Genomic DNA, 17,751 nt, shown 5'->3' with positions numbered 1-17,751 from the left:
AAATCGCTAGTTTCCGTGCGAGGCTTCACCTGTGTCTCAGATATTATGTACCATAATACTTTTCGTCTGTCAACCGTTGAGTAGCAAGACGTAACAGACAAACAATAAAATAAACACACCCTCGTATTCATAATATCAGTCAGTCATACAGACTCGGCGACTTTTCATAATAGACAATTTTTATTAAAAAAAAGTGTTAGGGGATGTTTACATTACAAGGGGTGGTATAACATACAAATTCCTTCAAAGTTACCGAAACCAAGTTTAGATTCACAAGTTTCTACGAGTCAAAGTGTTCGGTAAAGTAACAAAAACTGTCAAATTAAAAGGTCATTTCAGTATTTTTTATATTCAATCCGTTTACACAAGCGGTTTATATTGGCCCTGTAGGAAATATATATTTCTTTGCATAACCAATACGACACTAATCATGGAAATTAAAAAGAAAAGCGCTAACCAGCTTAGTCAGTTACACTGGCTCACTCATCCTTAAAACCGAAACACAACACTACGTATTATAGTCGGTGTATAAGTTGTCTGACCAACTCAAAATCAAGCCTTACCACAAAGTAAAATTTATTTTAAATGTATTTATTTGTATGTAAATTATTCTATTAACTAATTGAGCACATTTAGATATTTATCTAAAATAAATATATTTGTACAGAAAAACAGATTCATAACTAAATATCTTTGCAAAATACCAGTTCTCGAATTTATATAAATAAATATTGAACAACATCACACACATTACTCTGATCCCAATGTAAGTAGGTGAAGCACTTGTGTTATGGAGAATCAGAAGTAACGACGTCACAAACACCCAGACCCAAGACAACATAGAAAACTAATGAACTTTTTTTTACACCGCCTAATGAAAACCGGAGAAAACACTACTCAACCATGGAGGTCGTCATTTGAGGATGACATAAATTTTAAACGCTTAAGATTCAAAAAATCAATTTAAATCATTTTACTTTAGGTCACATATCAATAGCTGTGTTTTAAGTGAATTTTATCAGTAATATAAAACACAGCAAACAAAAAAAAAGCAGCCTGTAATTTTCCCACGGCTGGCCTAGGCCTCCTCTCCCTTTGAGGAGACGGTTTGAAACATAAAATAAAATAAATAATAAATAAAACCCAGCATTCGCTATAAATAATCAACGATTAAATAGGTGAATGGGGGACTAAAACTTTGAGGAACTCTGATCTAATTAATTTATCGAGGTTAATTAATTAAATTCTGATCCCGTTGAAACTAAAACCATTGCTTATCATAAAACGATCAAACGCTAACTTTTTGTAATTTTACTTTCGAAACTTTTATTTTTAAATCTTTCAAAATTCAGCCTTAGTTTGATTATTTATATAAATAGAAAAAGGTATTTTTTATGCAATAGGTTGGCGGACGAGCTAATTAAGTTCATTAGCTTTCTATGTTGTCTTGGGTCTGGGTGTTTGTGACGTCGTTACTTCTGATTCTCCATAACACAAGTGCCTTAGCTACTTACATTGGGATCAGAATAATGTGTGATGTAGTCCAATATTTATTTGTTTTAAAATTCGACATCTTATATTTTGTCTAATGACCACCTGATGATAAGTGGTCACCACCGCCCATAGACAATAGCGCTGTGAGAAATATTAACCATTCCTTACATCACCAAAGCGTCACTGACCTTGGGAACTAAGATGTTATGTCCCTTGTCTATAGGGCTACCTATAAGGGCCTTCAGAGTTCTATTGTTTCAGGGCGTCCTTTTCTTCGCAGACTCAGAGTATGCATACCTTGAAATCCGGCTTTACGCACTTAGGAGACTTAGTTTCATAAAATTAAATCATTTGTAAAAAATTCATTGGTTAAAAAGGCATATTATTCAATGCCAGATTATGAAGACGATAAAAAAGCAAGGAGTTAATACCTGTTGACTTCTAGGCAGGATATATTACATACATATATATATGAGACAACATCACATACATCACTCTGATCCCAATGTAAGTAGCTGAAGCACTTGTGTTATGGAAATCAGAAGTAACGACGGTACCACAAACACCCAGACCCAAGACAACATAGAAAACTAATGGTAATCTACATCGACTCGGCCGGGAATCGAACCCGGGACCTCAGAGTGGCGTACCCATGAAAACCGGTGTACACACCACTCGACCATGGAGGTCGTCACATATATAATTGTATTCAACTAAAATGACTGTATTTTTAAATGTTAGAAAAGAGTAACTACTGTGTTTCTTGCCGATTCTTCTCGATAGCATCTTCATTCCCAACCGGTGGTAACTTCGCTTAATATAGTTGTTAAGAGACGATTCAAAAGTGCGTGTAAAAGCCTACTTGAGTAAAGTATATTTTAATTTTGACTTGTACAGTATATTTGGCGATTATAAAGAGTAGCTGACACGCATACTAAGATAACTATGTCGGATATCTATTTAGACATATAAATAACTAGCGACCCGGCCCGAATGCTGATACTAAATATACTATAGATTTTTTCTTGTTTCTTTACTATATTGTACATGTATTATATACAAAAACCTTCCTCTCGAATCGCTCTATCTATTAAAAAAACTGCATCAAAATCCGTTGTATAATTTCAAAGATCTAAGCATACATAGGGACAGAAACTCGGGCACAACTTTATCCATAGATTTTTAATAGATTTATGTATTAAACTAGCAGTTACCCGCGGTTTTGCTCGCGAGGATGTTGAATATATTTACAGTATGTATAACATAAAATATTGGGTTAATTTAAGACCTCTTTCTGTATCACATTGGTGTGTATTATATCTTCCATAAAAACTTTCAACCCTTATTTTACCCCCTTAAGGGTACAATATCAAAAACCCTTAAATACATATCTATTAATTTTTAATCAGTATTTCAAAAATAAAGTTTCAAGTCTCTAACTTCAAAAACGACAGATTTCCATACAAATTTTCAACCCCTCAAGAAGAATTTTCAAAATTCTTTTCTTGGTGGATTTACTCAATAAAACCATCCTGCTCACAACATTTCATGGCCCTAACTTTAATAGTTTACGATCAGCAATGATGAATCAGTTAGTCAGGACAGTCAGTCAGGAGAAGTTTGAAAGTGACACCGATAATCAGGGACTTAAAACGTTACTCATAACATAATTCATAACGATATAATAACGTTATAATGGTATCGTTACCTCAGCATACATATCGTTTTCAATATTTTTTATATCGTTTTAAAAATAACAGAACGAAATAATGACAGGCAATATAACGTTAATATAGCGATAAAAAGGCGACGTTGCCAAACTTATTATCTTCCAAAAGTGCGCGAATACGCGCGACTTACGAGCTAGGATCTCATTGGCCTATTAGATAGCTCAGGCTAGGTTCGTGAATCAAGCTGGCAACGTTTTAATGCATGGACATTTCTTAACAATAAAGACATAAACCGTTTGCGAAGTATTACTATATATCTAATAATATCGTAATACTATAATTAATTGCTAATATTATCGTAGTCTATAATTTGTTGGTTCAATTTGACACTATAACATTATATTATAATATTTTTTTAGATAAAACTCACGACACTTTCTTATGTTTTTAGTGTTGAATTTTCTAATTAAATTGTCCTTTATAATTTAATATATGTTAATTCACCCTATGTTATTATATATTTATCCATTGTAGTGAATAACTCAATTTAAAAGACAGAATTTTGTTTACACGGTGTTCACAGTTGCTAAGTAAAATAACTAAAAATTAAAAAATAATATCTTTCTTCATTTTTTTTTAACAACTTTGTTTTAAGTCATTCTTAGTTGGCTATTGAAAACATTTAAGTGTAATAAAACTGAATGTTACGTTACATTAGGTAACTACTTTCCTTATAATTATTGATAAATTATTTAAAATCCACTAAAATTGTGTCTGTTAAAAATAATAAAAAAAAAATAGCTGCCTAGCTTTCGTCTTTTATTTATTTTAATGCCGAGCATTGGTTGATCAGTTAATAATGAAAATAATAATATAATAATTTATAAAATAAAGTATTGCTTCTAATTGATTCTAATCGATTGCAATGTCTAGCTGACATTATTTCTGTGTCCGTTAACTCTATTTTATTTGTATGGTAATTTTTCAACTCATTTAAAAAATTTAGTATTTTGATGTAGCATCTTGTTCTCATACATGGATTAATATATTTGAGCTCTTCAGTTAGTAATGTAGAATGTTACTAGGTATGCCAAATCACTTGATTTTTTTTTCAGTAAAGCCTGTATGTATACAAATACACTAGTTTTTGTTTTACTTCAAAATACCTAGTAGTTTTGGTTTTATAGGCATTCAAAGTTTCGAAAAATATCGAGTCCCGCTTAAAGCCGCGCGAGTGCTGTGACGTCATTTCACAACACGCCGCGCGGGAAGCGTACCGTTTAGTATCACTTTTTATCATTCCTCGGTTCCCTATCGAGATACGATTTTTTTTTATGGAATACTTTTTTTGCTTTTTGTACGATCTACAATTAAGGTCCTATACATTTTTCATGTATCGATCATCGTTATCGAGATTTCGATAAAAAATACACGAATTTTGGCAGAAATTTTTTTTTTTTTCGCTATTAAAATCAAAATAAACTTTATTCAAGTAGACTTTTACAAGCACTTTTGAATCGTCATTTAACAATTAATTGAAGCTACCACTGGTTCGGAAAGTAGATTCTACCGAGAAGAACCGGCAAGAAACTCAGAAGTTACTCAGTTTTTCAATATTTAAAAAATACAGTCATATTAGTTAAATACCATTATATATATATGTATGTAATGTATCCTGCCTGGAAACAGGTATTAATTCCAAGCTTTTTTATAATCTACAAAATCTTGTATTGAATAATATGCCTTTTTTACCAAAGTATTTTTTATAAACGATTTGAATTTACGAAACGGCAAAGTTTCTTTTATTCTTGTGAAAGATATCGAAAAATTACTGTAATGAAAATGATACAGTATCTTCCGACATACAAATTCGTAATAATTTTTGTGACACGTTTTTCGTCTTTTTCATTAACTCGCTAATAGAAAATTGACATTAGTTGGAGTTTTCTTTCAGAAAGGAATAAATTACCTCCATCGCCTCGTCTACTTTGTCGACCGTATCCTTTGATTATTCCTCTCCTCAGGTAGTACATGATATAGATGAGAAATACATGTTCGATGGTATCGAGCTCTGCGACGAGATACAAGTATATGTACTATGAATACGCTATTGTAATCGATCTAATCGCTTACAAAAAATTGATAAAAGCATAGCTTTTATCAATTTTTTTCGCGTTTTAACATCTTTTGGAACTACAAAATACAACTTTTCCGGCAAATTGGTAGTTGTATTTTTACATTTAATCAAAATACATGATTTCCTAGTATTTGGACTGGACATTTTTAAAAGTATTTGGGTATAATATCGACGGCGCGCAGTCGCGGGCGGACCGAGTGAGCCAGACTGAGCGTGTTGTACAATGACGTCACACCGTCACCGGCAGCCCGCGTCGTGCGTAACAACTTGTTTTACTTATAACTCGGAAACTAATTGACGTATCAATTAATTCTTTCACTGTTATTTTTTATTTTGACAGACAATATAGAGCGCTAATAATCAAAATTAGTGAACATTCTCCATTGGACAAAGTATTCATTTCTTCTATCGTCACATATGTGCATAGTGCAACATTCAGGCTTAAATATTTGGACGCTGAAACGTGTTTTATTCTTATTTTTCTCATCTGTATTGGATCTCGTAGGCCGTAACAACGATGGGGATATTGGGCGATTATTTGCTTCCGGGTCCATTCTATCAGGAGAAATACTTCGCTTCATTCCTAAATTTCAAAAGACATAGATATTTCAGTTAATTCTCATCCTGCAGAACCATGTAAGTTTATAGAAATTATATAATTAAATAGAATAAAAGCTCTATAAAACCAATTGGACCTTTGACGTTAAAATATGCTACTTCTTACTGCAACTATTATTTTGTTCGGTAAAAAGTTTTTTTTTTATTACTTAGTTTAGAATAACATACAAGTACATTTTTTTTCTTTTTCATGCTTTCTGATTAGTTCTATTATAATAACTAGTGTTCGTCTTCTTTCTTTTCTTTCTTTCAATTCAGTATTAAATATTTGTATTGCTATGGTATCTATATTTAAATCAGATATTTGAAAAATTGTTTGCATACATTTTCATAAATAAAAAAAACCGCCTTCAAAAATTAACTAAAAAGAAAAAAATAATCAGTTACATCCATATCCAGTTTACGATTTTTTAATCACCTCTCAAAGTCTGTGCCAACATTGCTATATATGCATATAGGTACATAATACATACATACAAAAACTAAATCTATTTATTGTATAGATGACACCATTAGACAAACCTTACTATCGATACAAATTAAATGATTTCAATATAGGAATTTATTTACTTTGTTGGCACCGCCTTCAAAAGGTGATTAAAAAATCGTAAATTGGATATGGATGTAACTGATTATTTTTTTTTCTTTTTAGTTAATTTTTGAAGGCGGTTTTTTTTATTTATAAAAATTTATTTACTGCTTTTCAGTGTTGTTTTGTTATTTATAATTACAATTGGTAGTGTTTGTCATTCACTTTAATGCCGTTAATCATTGAGGAGTTCTCCTGGTAGTCCACCATCAGCTAGACTTCATCATAGGCATGTTTACTAACATCAATTGCTTGACGACTATCTTACAGAAATAGAACTAAGCCCGTAAAATAGTTACTTACTAATAGGTTCTGATTACTAGTTGTGGTCTTCATCATCAGTTCCACTTCATCAAATGTCACTTTTCGTGAGCATATAACCAAGGCACTTTGAATAAAACCGAAATCACTATAGGTGTGCCTATAAAATTTGAGGAGTTCCCTCGATTTCTCCAGGATCCCATCATCAGATCCTGATCTCCTGACAATGGGACCACCTGTAAAACATGCCCTTTCAAACAAAAAAAGAATTGTCAAAATCGGCCCAGCCATCTTCGAGTAATTCGGTAACATACATATAAAAAAAAAGGCCCCGACGAATTGAGAACCTCCTCCTTTTTTGAAGTCGGTTAAAAAGAAATATTAAAATGGTATCAATACGTTATATAACATTAGGATCGCGCGGAACTAATTAACGTTAATAAGTAATCGATTTTTTAATAAGTAAAGTTATCAAGTTGGCTTAGTTAACTGGTTCCAATATTATATCAATCTGCGGATCCATTTATTAACGATAGGTGTTTGAAATTAGCCCCTAACAAAATATTTATTTACGAAAAACTTCTATCTCTAGTAAAAAAAAATAGACATATAGGATATCGAAAACGGTTGTTAACTACGTAACGCATATAGCTAAAGATTTTATTATAATTTATAAAAAATACAAAAGATTTATAAATTATTTTAAACATACTCAGAGCTGGTCACTAGTTCCTTAAGTCAAATCTTGTCTCAGTTAAATTGCTGCGCTGACGATCACAAAACGTACGCTATTGCTTTAGATACGACGCTCGATAAAAAATACGAAAAAGAGAGTAAACAGCATTGAGTAAAAGAGATGGCAAAGAACAATAAATAATAACGTTATTATTTTTTATAACGATATTTTAGAAACGTTTAATTTAGAAAGGTATCGTAACGTAATTTAAACGTTATACACATACAAAGCATAGCAAAATATCGTTTTTATGTATCGTTTCTCTCAAATATAACGTTATCTTGTACTTGCAGAGAAAACGTTACTGTGTTTTTATCGATATTTAAGTCCCTGCCGATAATCGAGAAGTTATGTGCAAGGCGGCAAGTCATGGTATGGGCACGTAATGCGGAGGGATGGGGAACATGCTGTGAAGGCCTTGAGCATGGATGTGGATGGATATAGAGTTAGAGGACGACCAAGGAAACGATGGATGGATTGTGTGAAAGGCGATATATGATTGAAATTGATATGCTTAGAAAGAATGTTACTTGTGAGATGACGTCTGACTGAGAAGTATGGAAGGAGAAGACATGCTGCGCCAACCCCGAATAAAATTGGGATAAGGGCAAGGCAAGGCAAGGATGGATGATCATGAGGACGTGTTATTTTATATACATATACACAAAAATATTTCATATATGTGATACCGATAAAGTTAATTAATTCAGTTCATTAATATATATAACCCCAATTTTGGACTGTTACGTTACTGACAATTATAATTTTGACCGACATTTCGACCCATAGAGAGACATTAAGAGTTAGAGGACAAATCAAAAGCTGTGGGTTATAAACCATAGCAGAATACAAAATTGAGAGAAAAAAGATCAGGATTTTTAATTAGTATTCACTTCGAATCTCACTCGTGATGTGTTGTCAATCAACTAACTGTAATATATCAATTATTAGAAGTTAAGTGATAACTTTAGTCATTTTGACATTTCACGATCGTGTTATACGGTGAATTTCGAGTTTCTTATGGAATACCTCAACTAATGTGCTTATAGTACACAATTGTTACCGTTGTATTAAAAAATATATTACTAAGTATATATAATTTTTCGGTTTTATATGTTGCTTTATTTAATTATATTAATAATATAATATTATACTGTGGTTATTACAATTGACGTTAGTGAGTTAGTTTGCTATATATTAGAGTTAATTATCAACAATAAATGAAAGAAAATCTTTATGATATTGTCTTTGGACTATTCTTATATTTTACCTATAATAAGGGTCCGGTATAGGGTGGTAGAGCGGCGGCGGCGGCGGCGCGTACTCATACTGCAGCTGGTGGTGCTGCGGATGCGGGTGCGGGTGGTGGTGAGGATGGTGCGGCGAGAGGTGGTGGTACTCGCGGTACTCGCCCTCGCCGCCGAGCGAGCCCAGCGCCACCGGCATGTAGGCCACTTTGTCACCGCGCCATCTAGCCTTCGACGCGCGAACTAGTTACCGCGAATTTAACCTCCGCGAGATTTATGCGACCCTGGTACTTTTCGTCAATTTTTTTTTTATATATATCTTTTTAAAAGTTACTTTAGTAGTAAATAAATTATTTATATATATATTTTTTAATTTAAATAAATACTCTTTTCTAACTTTGGACACTTTGGTATCACATATATATTGCACTATATTATTTAACTTGAACACATTACACTAACAATAAATCACTCTTCCAAATTCAAAAACACTGCAAACATAAATTTATTTTTAACGTTTTTTTTTTTTGTTTAATTCTTATCAAATAGTAATAAAATAAATAATTCTTCGATGAATCACACGGACCAACTAAATGTACAAGCCGAACACGACTGATAAAAAGCATTTCGAATTTTTCGCGCGGGAAGTGTCATCTAGCCTGATGAAACGTCCTATATCCTTTATATACTTAACATTGTTACGCGAAAGTGACCTCTGTTACGATGCGTTAGAGGCGATAAGCACGCAGATAGACGTCTATGCCGGTGGAACGGCAACGCCGCGTCAGCTGGCCGCGCTAGTAAGCTGCGTTCGGAAAGGTCAACATCGGTTACTATTTTTTTTATTACACCGGCTATTTTCGTGGTAGCTTGTTTGTTTTAAATTCAATTGATATATTCCATATTGCATTGGTATACCACAGTCTCGTTAGCCGTTAACTTATTTCACAAACTTTAAAAATAAATCCGACTGAGCATTGCACGTAAGAAGTATAAATCATATTTTTTTGTATTCGTATTTAGTTAAATGATTTTCTTCAAAACCGAGAACCGATAAATTGTCATTGACAAAATTATAAACACTAAAATATTCATAGAAATTAATTATTCAAAAAATATATAGTAATAAAAGGCATTGTTTTCACCGCTGCGGCCTCGAACGCGCGACGTTGCCGCTCCGTGCGCTCGCGCCATACTTTTTACTGTTTCTTAGCACATAGAGCGCTCATTACGGCACGCACACATCGACATTGATATTGTTATATCAACGTACAGGCCGACATAGTGCAAGATGTATATAATGTACATTCCGAGCTACGACGGCCGTAGGTATGTAGGTGAGCTACGGCGCGGTACACAAATCAAACACTACATCTATAAATAAACGGACAGATGTCCGTGAAAATTTCACGCGTCATTATGTCCAGGTTAGGATGCTCGTATTGCCAAATACATATTTGGACGCAATCTACACTAACGTACTAAACATAATGCGGAAATCACTTCTAAATTTATGAACGCCTAGTACTTTTGGGCAAGATGTTCAGATATTTTTTTCATGCTTTCAGTATTTTTTTTTTATCGAGCAAAGTGAAAGGGGATAATTTTGTTACGGCTAACGTCATTAGTGACGTCCATGACTCGCGAAAATAAATCGATAATCCGAATCGTCACTGAAACGTGATAATGGAATTTTTGGCGCGCGGGAAAAATCCATTCAAGTTAAAATTGATGAAGTGTTAAGAACAGCACTAATCTTACAAAGCCCGAACATAAAAAAAAATTGCAAACTTTATAAATAACATAATTATATATAAGAGCGGAAATTCGGAAGCGGTTGCATTTTTAAAATATTATCTATTCCGGAAACACAAAAACGTTTAGCACAAAACCAACAGTCGTATTTTGAATAAACTTATCATCACTACACGATACCTTGTATAAATTACGGTACACTAATCAACGCTAAGCGGAAATCATTACTCGCAAAACGCGACATTCAGAGAGAGTCGCTTATCACTCAGATATGCTGATAATAAACAATACCACAGACAAAAAATACTTCTGATAACGTTGAGAAACGTGTTAGACTCCGCACTCGCGAAAAAACGGGCGTGTTGGCGTGCCGTCACTCTCCGAATGTATGTCATGCCGAGTGTCAATGACTCTAGCTGTGGCACACGTAAACAGTGAAGCACACGTGCGGGAAAACTCGGAATACACCGCGGAAAGCGACCTGAAACTACGTTAAATAACAGTATACACACTATAATAAATCTTAAGTACGTCGTGTATGAGACGATAATCGTCTGGCGTCGACACTCGCGTCCGCAGCGCGACGCGGCCGCGACAACAGTGCAATGAAAATGCGTAGATAACGTAACTAGAATCGATTTATCGAAAAAGTCGCATTGCAACTAACTGTAAATAAATTATCGATTCCGAAATTTGTGTGCAGTGGAGAGCGCTAGCGGCCACGTACACTGCACCTATGTAATCGAGTACATAGAAGAAGTGTGCCGCGTTGTGACGGACGAGTGACGAGCTGTCAGCCGCTCGGGAACCTTCGGCAAGTCTCGGGTTAGTCTCGCGTCACACTCGGCGGGTACGTGACCGACATTCTGTCGTTAGAAACAAATAGATCGCGTCAACATAATACATACATTGTTTTTAAATCCAGTTTCCATGTAATCTCGTAAACTTTATTAATTAAATATATTTCGAGCGATTACCTATTTTTCAATATCAAATTTAATTCCTTTATTAAAAGAGCTAAATTTTTATTCCTCTAAATATATAGTCATTACTATGTAATATTCATATGCTTTAACATAAATTCCTTCTATAATAAATAATTAGAAATCGAAACTTTGTACGTATGACCGGTAGCAATTTTATGGACCGAGCACACGGCTAAATAGGTTCAAAATTAGTATCAGCTCAGTAAACATTGTTCGAGAGGCTAGATAGCGAGCACCAAGATCGCCCAAGGGATTGAGCACGGAAAGTCACGAATTCAAATACAATTTACAATTATACAATTGACTGTGCTAAATTTCTATTAATTCATTTCGTACTTGAAAGTAAATAAGAAAGTCATACAGAGTAAACTACGTGAGATAGACGAAATTTGGAAAAGTCTTTCTTTATTACTGCACCGGATGGAATAATAATATGAATATTTAATTGATTTCGAATAGGTGGATGTGTTTATTATAAATAAATCAAATACAATTGAGTGTCCTAAATTTGTATTAATTCATCTCGTAATTGAATGTAAAGAAAGTCATACAGAGTAAATTATTTGAGATAGATTGAATTTGGTCATATATTTGTATTACTGAAACAGTTTAATGGAATGACAATAAGCATATTTTTAAAAAATAGGTGAATTGAGTAATTATAAGCAAACGTATAACCATTCCTTTTATGAAGAAGATATCTCATCAACATGTTAAATATTTAAAGTCAATGTTTGAAACGTCAGATGTGTCGCGTACCTAACCGCGTCGCATTCGGCCTCAGTCGTGCGTCTCCGCCGGTAATGGCGGCAACTTCAACACGATTAGATTATGTCACATTGATTAATATCTAAAACCGGCCCGCGGTCAATCGCATTCGCAACTTGTATCGAAAAAAAAAAAAAAAAACAAAAACCTGTTCGGACAGGTGATGGGATCTGCGCGTCGGTTTGTTCGCGTTGACCACGAAAACAAAGATCCCTAGTGGGATTGTTCTCTTAAAAGGTTTCAATGCCCGAGTAAGGAAACCCTGTCAGTTGAAACAATCAAAAGTTTACGAAAGTCGTGTCGTAAATTTTCCGACTTATATAAAATTCTGTATATAATATAAAATAAAATAAATTAACTGATAATTATTCTGATCATTATAAAACTTAATTACTATGTACTATATGTCGTATTTCGTTTATCGAATGTTTTTGTGTACAAAACAAAATCTGACAGTTTAAGAGATAACCTCGAACAAATAGATATATGCAGTACTTTACTATAATAAAAAATAAGAAGACTGCGGTTTTAGAAAGTTAGTGAAAGCGGCGGAACGGTCTGGACGTTCAGTGAGTGAATGAATGAAACTTATTTAGTTTAAAATTAAAAAATAAATATGAACGACTAACAAATTTAAATTGACTTTGTTCGTTTTACTCTTCGACAGGTAAAAATGATTAAAACAGATTAAAAAGTAACATAAAAAAACTTTGTAATAGTCAGTAATTTAATGTTTTATTGCACAGATAACGTCAATCTTTGTTAAAATTACCTAGAATGTATAATTATTATCGGTTTTAAGTCACGATAAAAAAACCGTTAAATATAACCGAGTACTAGCAGCGATGAGTATTAAGAGTCTGTAAACTTCAACTATTTTGATGGAACTATCTCGAGATTGTATGCGGTATGAAAATTTTCACAAAAGTATAAAAAAATAATAAAAATAAATTTTACAAATAATATGTTAAAAAAAATAATAAAAATATTATTGAAATACTCGATAATTGAAAAAAAAATACGTAATGCATCCCTAGTAAAAATCGAATTCCAAATTCGAAATAAATTCAAATAGGGAACGCTGATCATCTCTTTATCGAGAGGGTGCGAGCGAGAGGTTGTTGATTTAATTCATTAGCGTGAAAGAGACGATGAGACCGGCGTTCGAGTGAGATAGCGCTGTACAAGTGTAAGTGTGCGAGCAAGGGACGGTTGCAGTCTGTTGACGTAGTAGTAGATGAGATAAGGGGCTATCAGCAGTTTTGAGCGCGTTTACGTTCGTTCGAGTACTTGCCTGTAATATTTGACTTTTAGAAAGTTTCAGACTTACGAATATTTTAACCTAATTAATATCTTTATGAGGTGTCTAAAAAATGGGGATGCAACGTAGCCTAAGGACAGAAATACTATACCAGTATTACTATAAACTATACAATTATGAGATAAATTTGCTGTTTGTCAGAAATTGATTATAAAAGAATATTTTTAATAAACTTTTTACTATGAAATAAACATTACAATTATCAAGAACTCCTGCTATTTCCACTATTAAATCAGACATATCTAATTTAGATGTAAATATTTATAGGCCATCTGATGGTAAGTGGTCACCATCACCCGCAGACAATGACTCTATAAGAAATATTATACATTCCTTACATCATTAATATGCCACCAACCTTGGGAACTAATATGTTATGTCCCTTGTGCTTGTAGTTACATTGGATCACTCACCCTTCAAACTGGAAGACAATAATACTGAGTACTGTCGTTTGGCGGTAGAATAACTGATGAGTGAGTGGTATCTACCCAGACGGGCTTGCACAAAGCCCTACCACCAAGTAAAAAAAAATATAATAAATATTCTCAATAGTTTAAATTGATAATATAAGCTAAGTTCTTTGGGTTACTTGAGAGATACGAATTTACTTTCAAGTAGAATAGAACGATGTGAACGAGGCACAAGCCACGCACACGCGCGCATTCCGTCTCACGCGCACTAACACAGCTTATTATTATTAGTACACGAACGGGATACATTGAGATGGCGACAAGTAAAAATTTCTTTGGGATAATTTTTTTTTTATGTAATGCCAAATTTTTTAACAATGCATTTTCTTATTATTAAATTGAAGTTTAATTTAGTGATTTTTTATTTGTTGAGTTTATCGCTGATACAATATTGAGTGAGTCTAGAATAAAATATATACATATTAGCTTTCCAAGCTATGCATTGTACAATAATCTAGTATTACTATTGACTGAACTATTCTGGTATTTCTAGATGTGTATAATGTATTTTTGTGAAATTAGAAAACGGTTCTAACAATTACGCTTAATTGGACGTCGTTAGCTTTTTGAATACATTATTACAGTATAATTTTATGAAAAATGTAATATAATAAATTCATTTTTATTAAAAATTAAAAACCTTAAGAGCCGAATCGGCCGGACGGTTATCATAGTGTTAACAATTATAATTATATACCTGGTTGTAGGACTATGACGACGATACTATTAGCCATATTATTAATAACAATGTCGTGTACAATTTTGCATAATTTCTTTTTGTAAATAAATAATAATATATTTGTTAATAAATTGCTAGTATCACAATGAGTAACGACTACATGCTAAATTTAGCCGCTGCAAGGATATTTCCATTTTCAAATTTATCCAACATTGTCTATAAATGATGTGAAATGACTTACAAATATTTTGAAATATAATTAGTAGGCGTCGTATTGACGTATAGTACGACACAACTTAGATGTAGCATCAGCATATTCAATAAAACCGATTACTCATAATTCACACAACCTATAGAAATAGCTCCCTATCGCTCCATTCGACGCTATTCGTCGCTATAGATTCTCGCGTCAGTTCAGACCCGAGAAAGCAAGTGCATGTAAATCGACGAGTCAAATTGACGAATACATTACGTCATATTACAAGTTATTACGTTTGTGTAAAGATCATATTCACATAAGTAAAAATTGATGATTTGGGATAGCGTACTCAATTCGGATGTGATCGGTTTTACGTATTTTGCCGATGATACATCGTAATTGTTTCGTATTAAACGGTCTTGGAAATACACTTTAGTAAATATTAACCATTTCAATATACTTTCAGTTGTAAACAATTTCTATACACACCAATTGAAAGATAATGCCATCTTTTCAGATGTATGTAGTTAAATACTTTATATTTTAGTCGGATCAAATACAAAAAACATTTATTGCGATATGGCCATCGTTTTAAAAAACGAGTACTCTTGTATGACGCCTAAAAACAATGATTATATTATTATAATAATAAAGTAATATAACGATGTAACTAAAAGGCAAAAAAACACGATAGATCTGCGAGTTTACGTACGTAGATACATTTACATAATTATCTTCAATTATAATTAACAATTATATAAGTTTCTTAAGCTGAACATATGTTACTTATATTCCATACATTCATGTGTCTATCATACAACAACATACACGTATACATAGCTTAATTATCTGTCAAAGGAACTACACATCGAGCACAATTGTAAACACCTCATCAGGTAACAAAAGCAAAATCATAATTTGAATTTAGAATCTGATTAGTCTATTAAGGTTTCATTTAAACATTGCCACAGGTAAAGCAAACACTCGGACGAAGCCTAACAAGAAATAGTGAAAATATATAATGTCTTATAGAAAAAAAAAATACCTAGAAAATTCAGTTACAACCTTCTCCCCGTCCGACGTACAAGCGTGTTGAACTCACCCACACCGATGTAATTCATTTAAGTGTGCGTGAAGACAATAAAGTGCGGCTGTGTGCGTGCGGCGTCAAGCTAGATATGCCATAGCGTGCTCGGATAGTTGTGATTTTTTTTGTTACAATTATATTTATTTCATTTAAATATAATGCCCATTTCTTATAAAAATATTATTATTATTTAATTAAAAACATATATAATTTCAATTTTTCTTAATAATTTTTGCTTATATAATATAGGAGATTTTAGCTATGTATGTGATAATATTTACCTAAAAACCTACCTTGAAACACATGAACTAATTTTTCTAACATAACAGACACATTTATCTATCTATACATAATATAGATCAGTCATCTGATAGTAGGTATATATGGATAAATAAATTTTAGATTAAAAATGTAAATTTATTTTATTAAGTATATTTAAAAAAAAATAGAAACCGAATAATGATCAACCGTTGCCATATTCATAAAAAAAACAATCCATACTAAGTTCAAATCATCTCAGTCGCTGTATCTAACCGCACACAGTCTCAGTCACCGCTACACGTGTACTGTACGATTGAAACAATTATTCGTGTACGTACCGGCGACCTTACGGAATTCCAAAATTTTAAACTTTTTTTTTTTCGTTACATGAAAATAATTTCTATACTTACAAACGACGAAAAAGTTCTTAATGTATATTGTTATATTGTATATATTTATTTTTCAAAAATACACAAGAGGAGGATAATTTTATATATTTAAACCACAATACAGTATTTTATTGTGAATCTGTCAACACACAATATGAAAAACTTTATGAATAGCATAAATAAAATTATATAAATAGTCTTAAATAATATTTTCCTTATATATATGAACATTTAAGTACAATTTAAAAAACAAAGATATCGCATTTACCATTTTTATATCGATCGATTTATTTTTAAATTTCATATTTGTTAGTTAAATTTTTAATTTATAGAAAGATCTAAACTAATATATTAAAAAAAAAAAGTTTAAAATTGCTTGGCTGTATAGTGTCTATACATTAACACTTGCAATATTTGACGTCAAAAAAGTTACTGCACGTAAAAGCGCGGGAAAATCGTTTTCTACGAAAATAACTTTCGCAGATTTTATTCGTCATTGTTGACAAATGACATTCGAAAGATACATTGTTTTGTCTGTATTATATTAATTTTACACGTAATAAGCGTTTGAATTATAAAAACAAACTATTCTTTATTCAAGTATGTCTTACTGTTTTAAGCTGACAAAAAGCTTCAAAATATAAACACCTATCACCGTTCCGTCTCAGAATGTAGATTCTAATCACACAGGCGTTCGGGAAGGTGCGCCAGCCGATGGTAAGTGATCACCACTGCTCATTTGGTGGCAACTACTTACATTGTCAATACACCACCATACTTTGGAACTAAGATGACCTGTTATTACACTGGCTCACTGAAGCCTCAAACAATACTAATGACTATTTGGCGATAGAACATACGATAAGTGGTACCTACCAGTATTACACCAAAAAATAATCTAAAAATCGTATTATTTTTTTTGTACTAGAATAAATTAATTTTATTTCAAAATTCTCTATTTTATTAAATAAAAACAACTTACAATCAAACCTCAAACTTATTTCACCAACAAAATTCATCAAAAATTTCGAGACCGAAAGAAAAAAAAATCAATAAAAATATTATTAATCTGTCAACAAGTAAC

At 32.6% G+C, this 17,751-nt stretch overlaps 1 protein-coding gene across 9 annotated transcripts in view; it reads right to left on the bottom strand.

Annotated features, from left to right (window-relative positions):
- LOC124541416 (LIM domain-binding protein 2) overlaps nt 1-17,751 on the bottom strand; it is a 70,301-nt gene that overhangs the window by 15,814 nt on the left and 36,736 nt on the right. The window contains exons 1-2 of one of the 9 annotated variants that reach the window (XM_047119282.1): nt 11,175-11,254; nt 8,776-9,243 (exon numbers count right to left, since the gene is read on the bottom strand). The exons of 1 other annotated variant lie outside the window; for it this stretch is intronic. In XM_047119282.1, the coding sequence (XP_046975238.1) occupies nt 8,776-8,951 (176 nt within the window). In that variant the 5' untranslated portion in view covers nt 8,952-9,243; nt 11,175-11,254. Of the gene's footprint in view, nt 1-8,775; nt 9,244-10,648; nt 10,665-10,687; nt 11,255-17,751 lie in introns of those variants that run through there. 7 more of the 9 variants (XM_047119280.1, XM_047119276.1, XM_047119277.1 and 4 more) reach the window with 7 other exon arrangements.

Source organism: Vanessa cardui, chromosome 28 (assembly GCF_905220365.1).
Source record: "Vanessa cardui chromosome 28, ilVanCard2.1, whole genome shotgun sequence".
Classification (NCBI taxonomy): Eukaryota; Metazoa; Arthropoda; class Insecta; order Lepidoptera; family Nymphalidae; genus Vanessa; species Vanessa cardui.
This window is presented reverse-complemented; position numbering and strand designations above follow the sequence as displayed.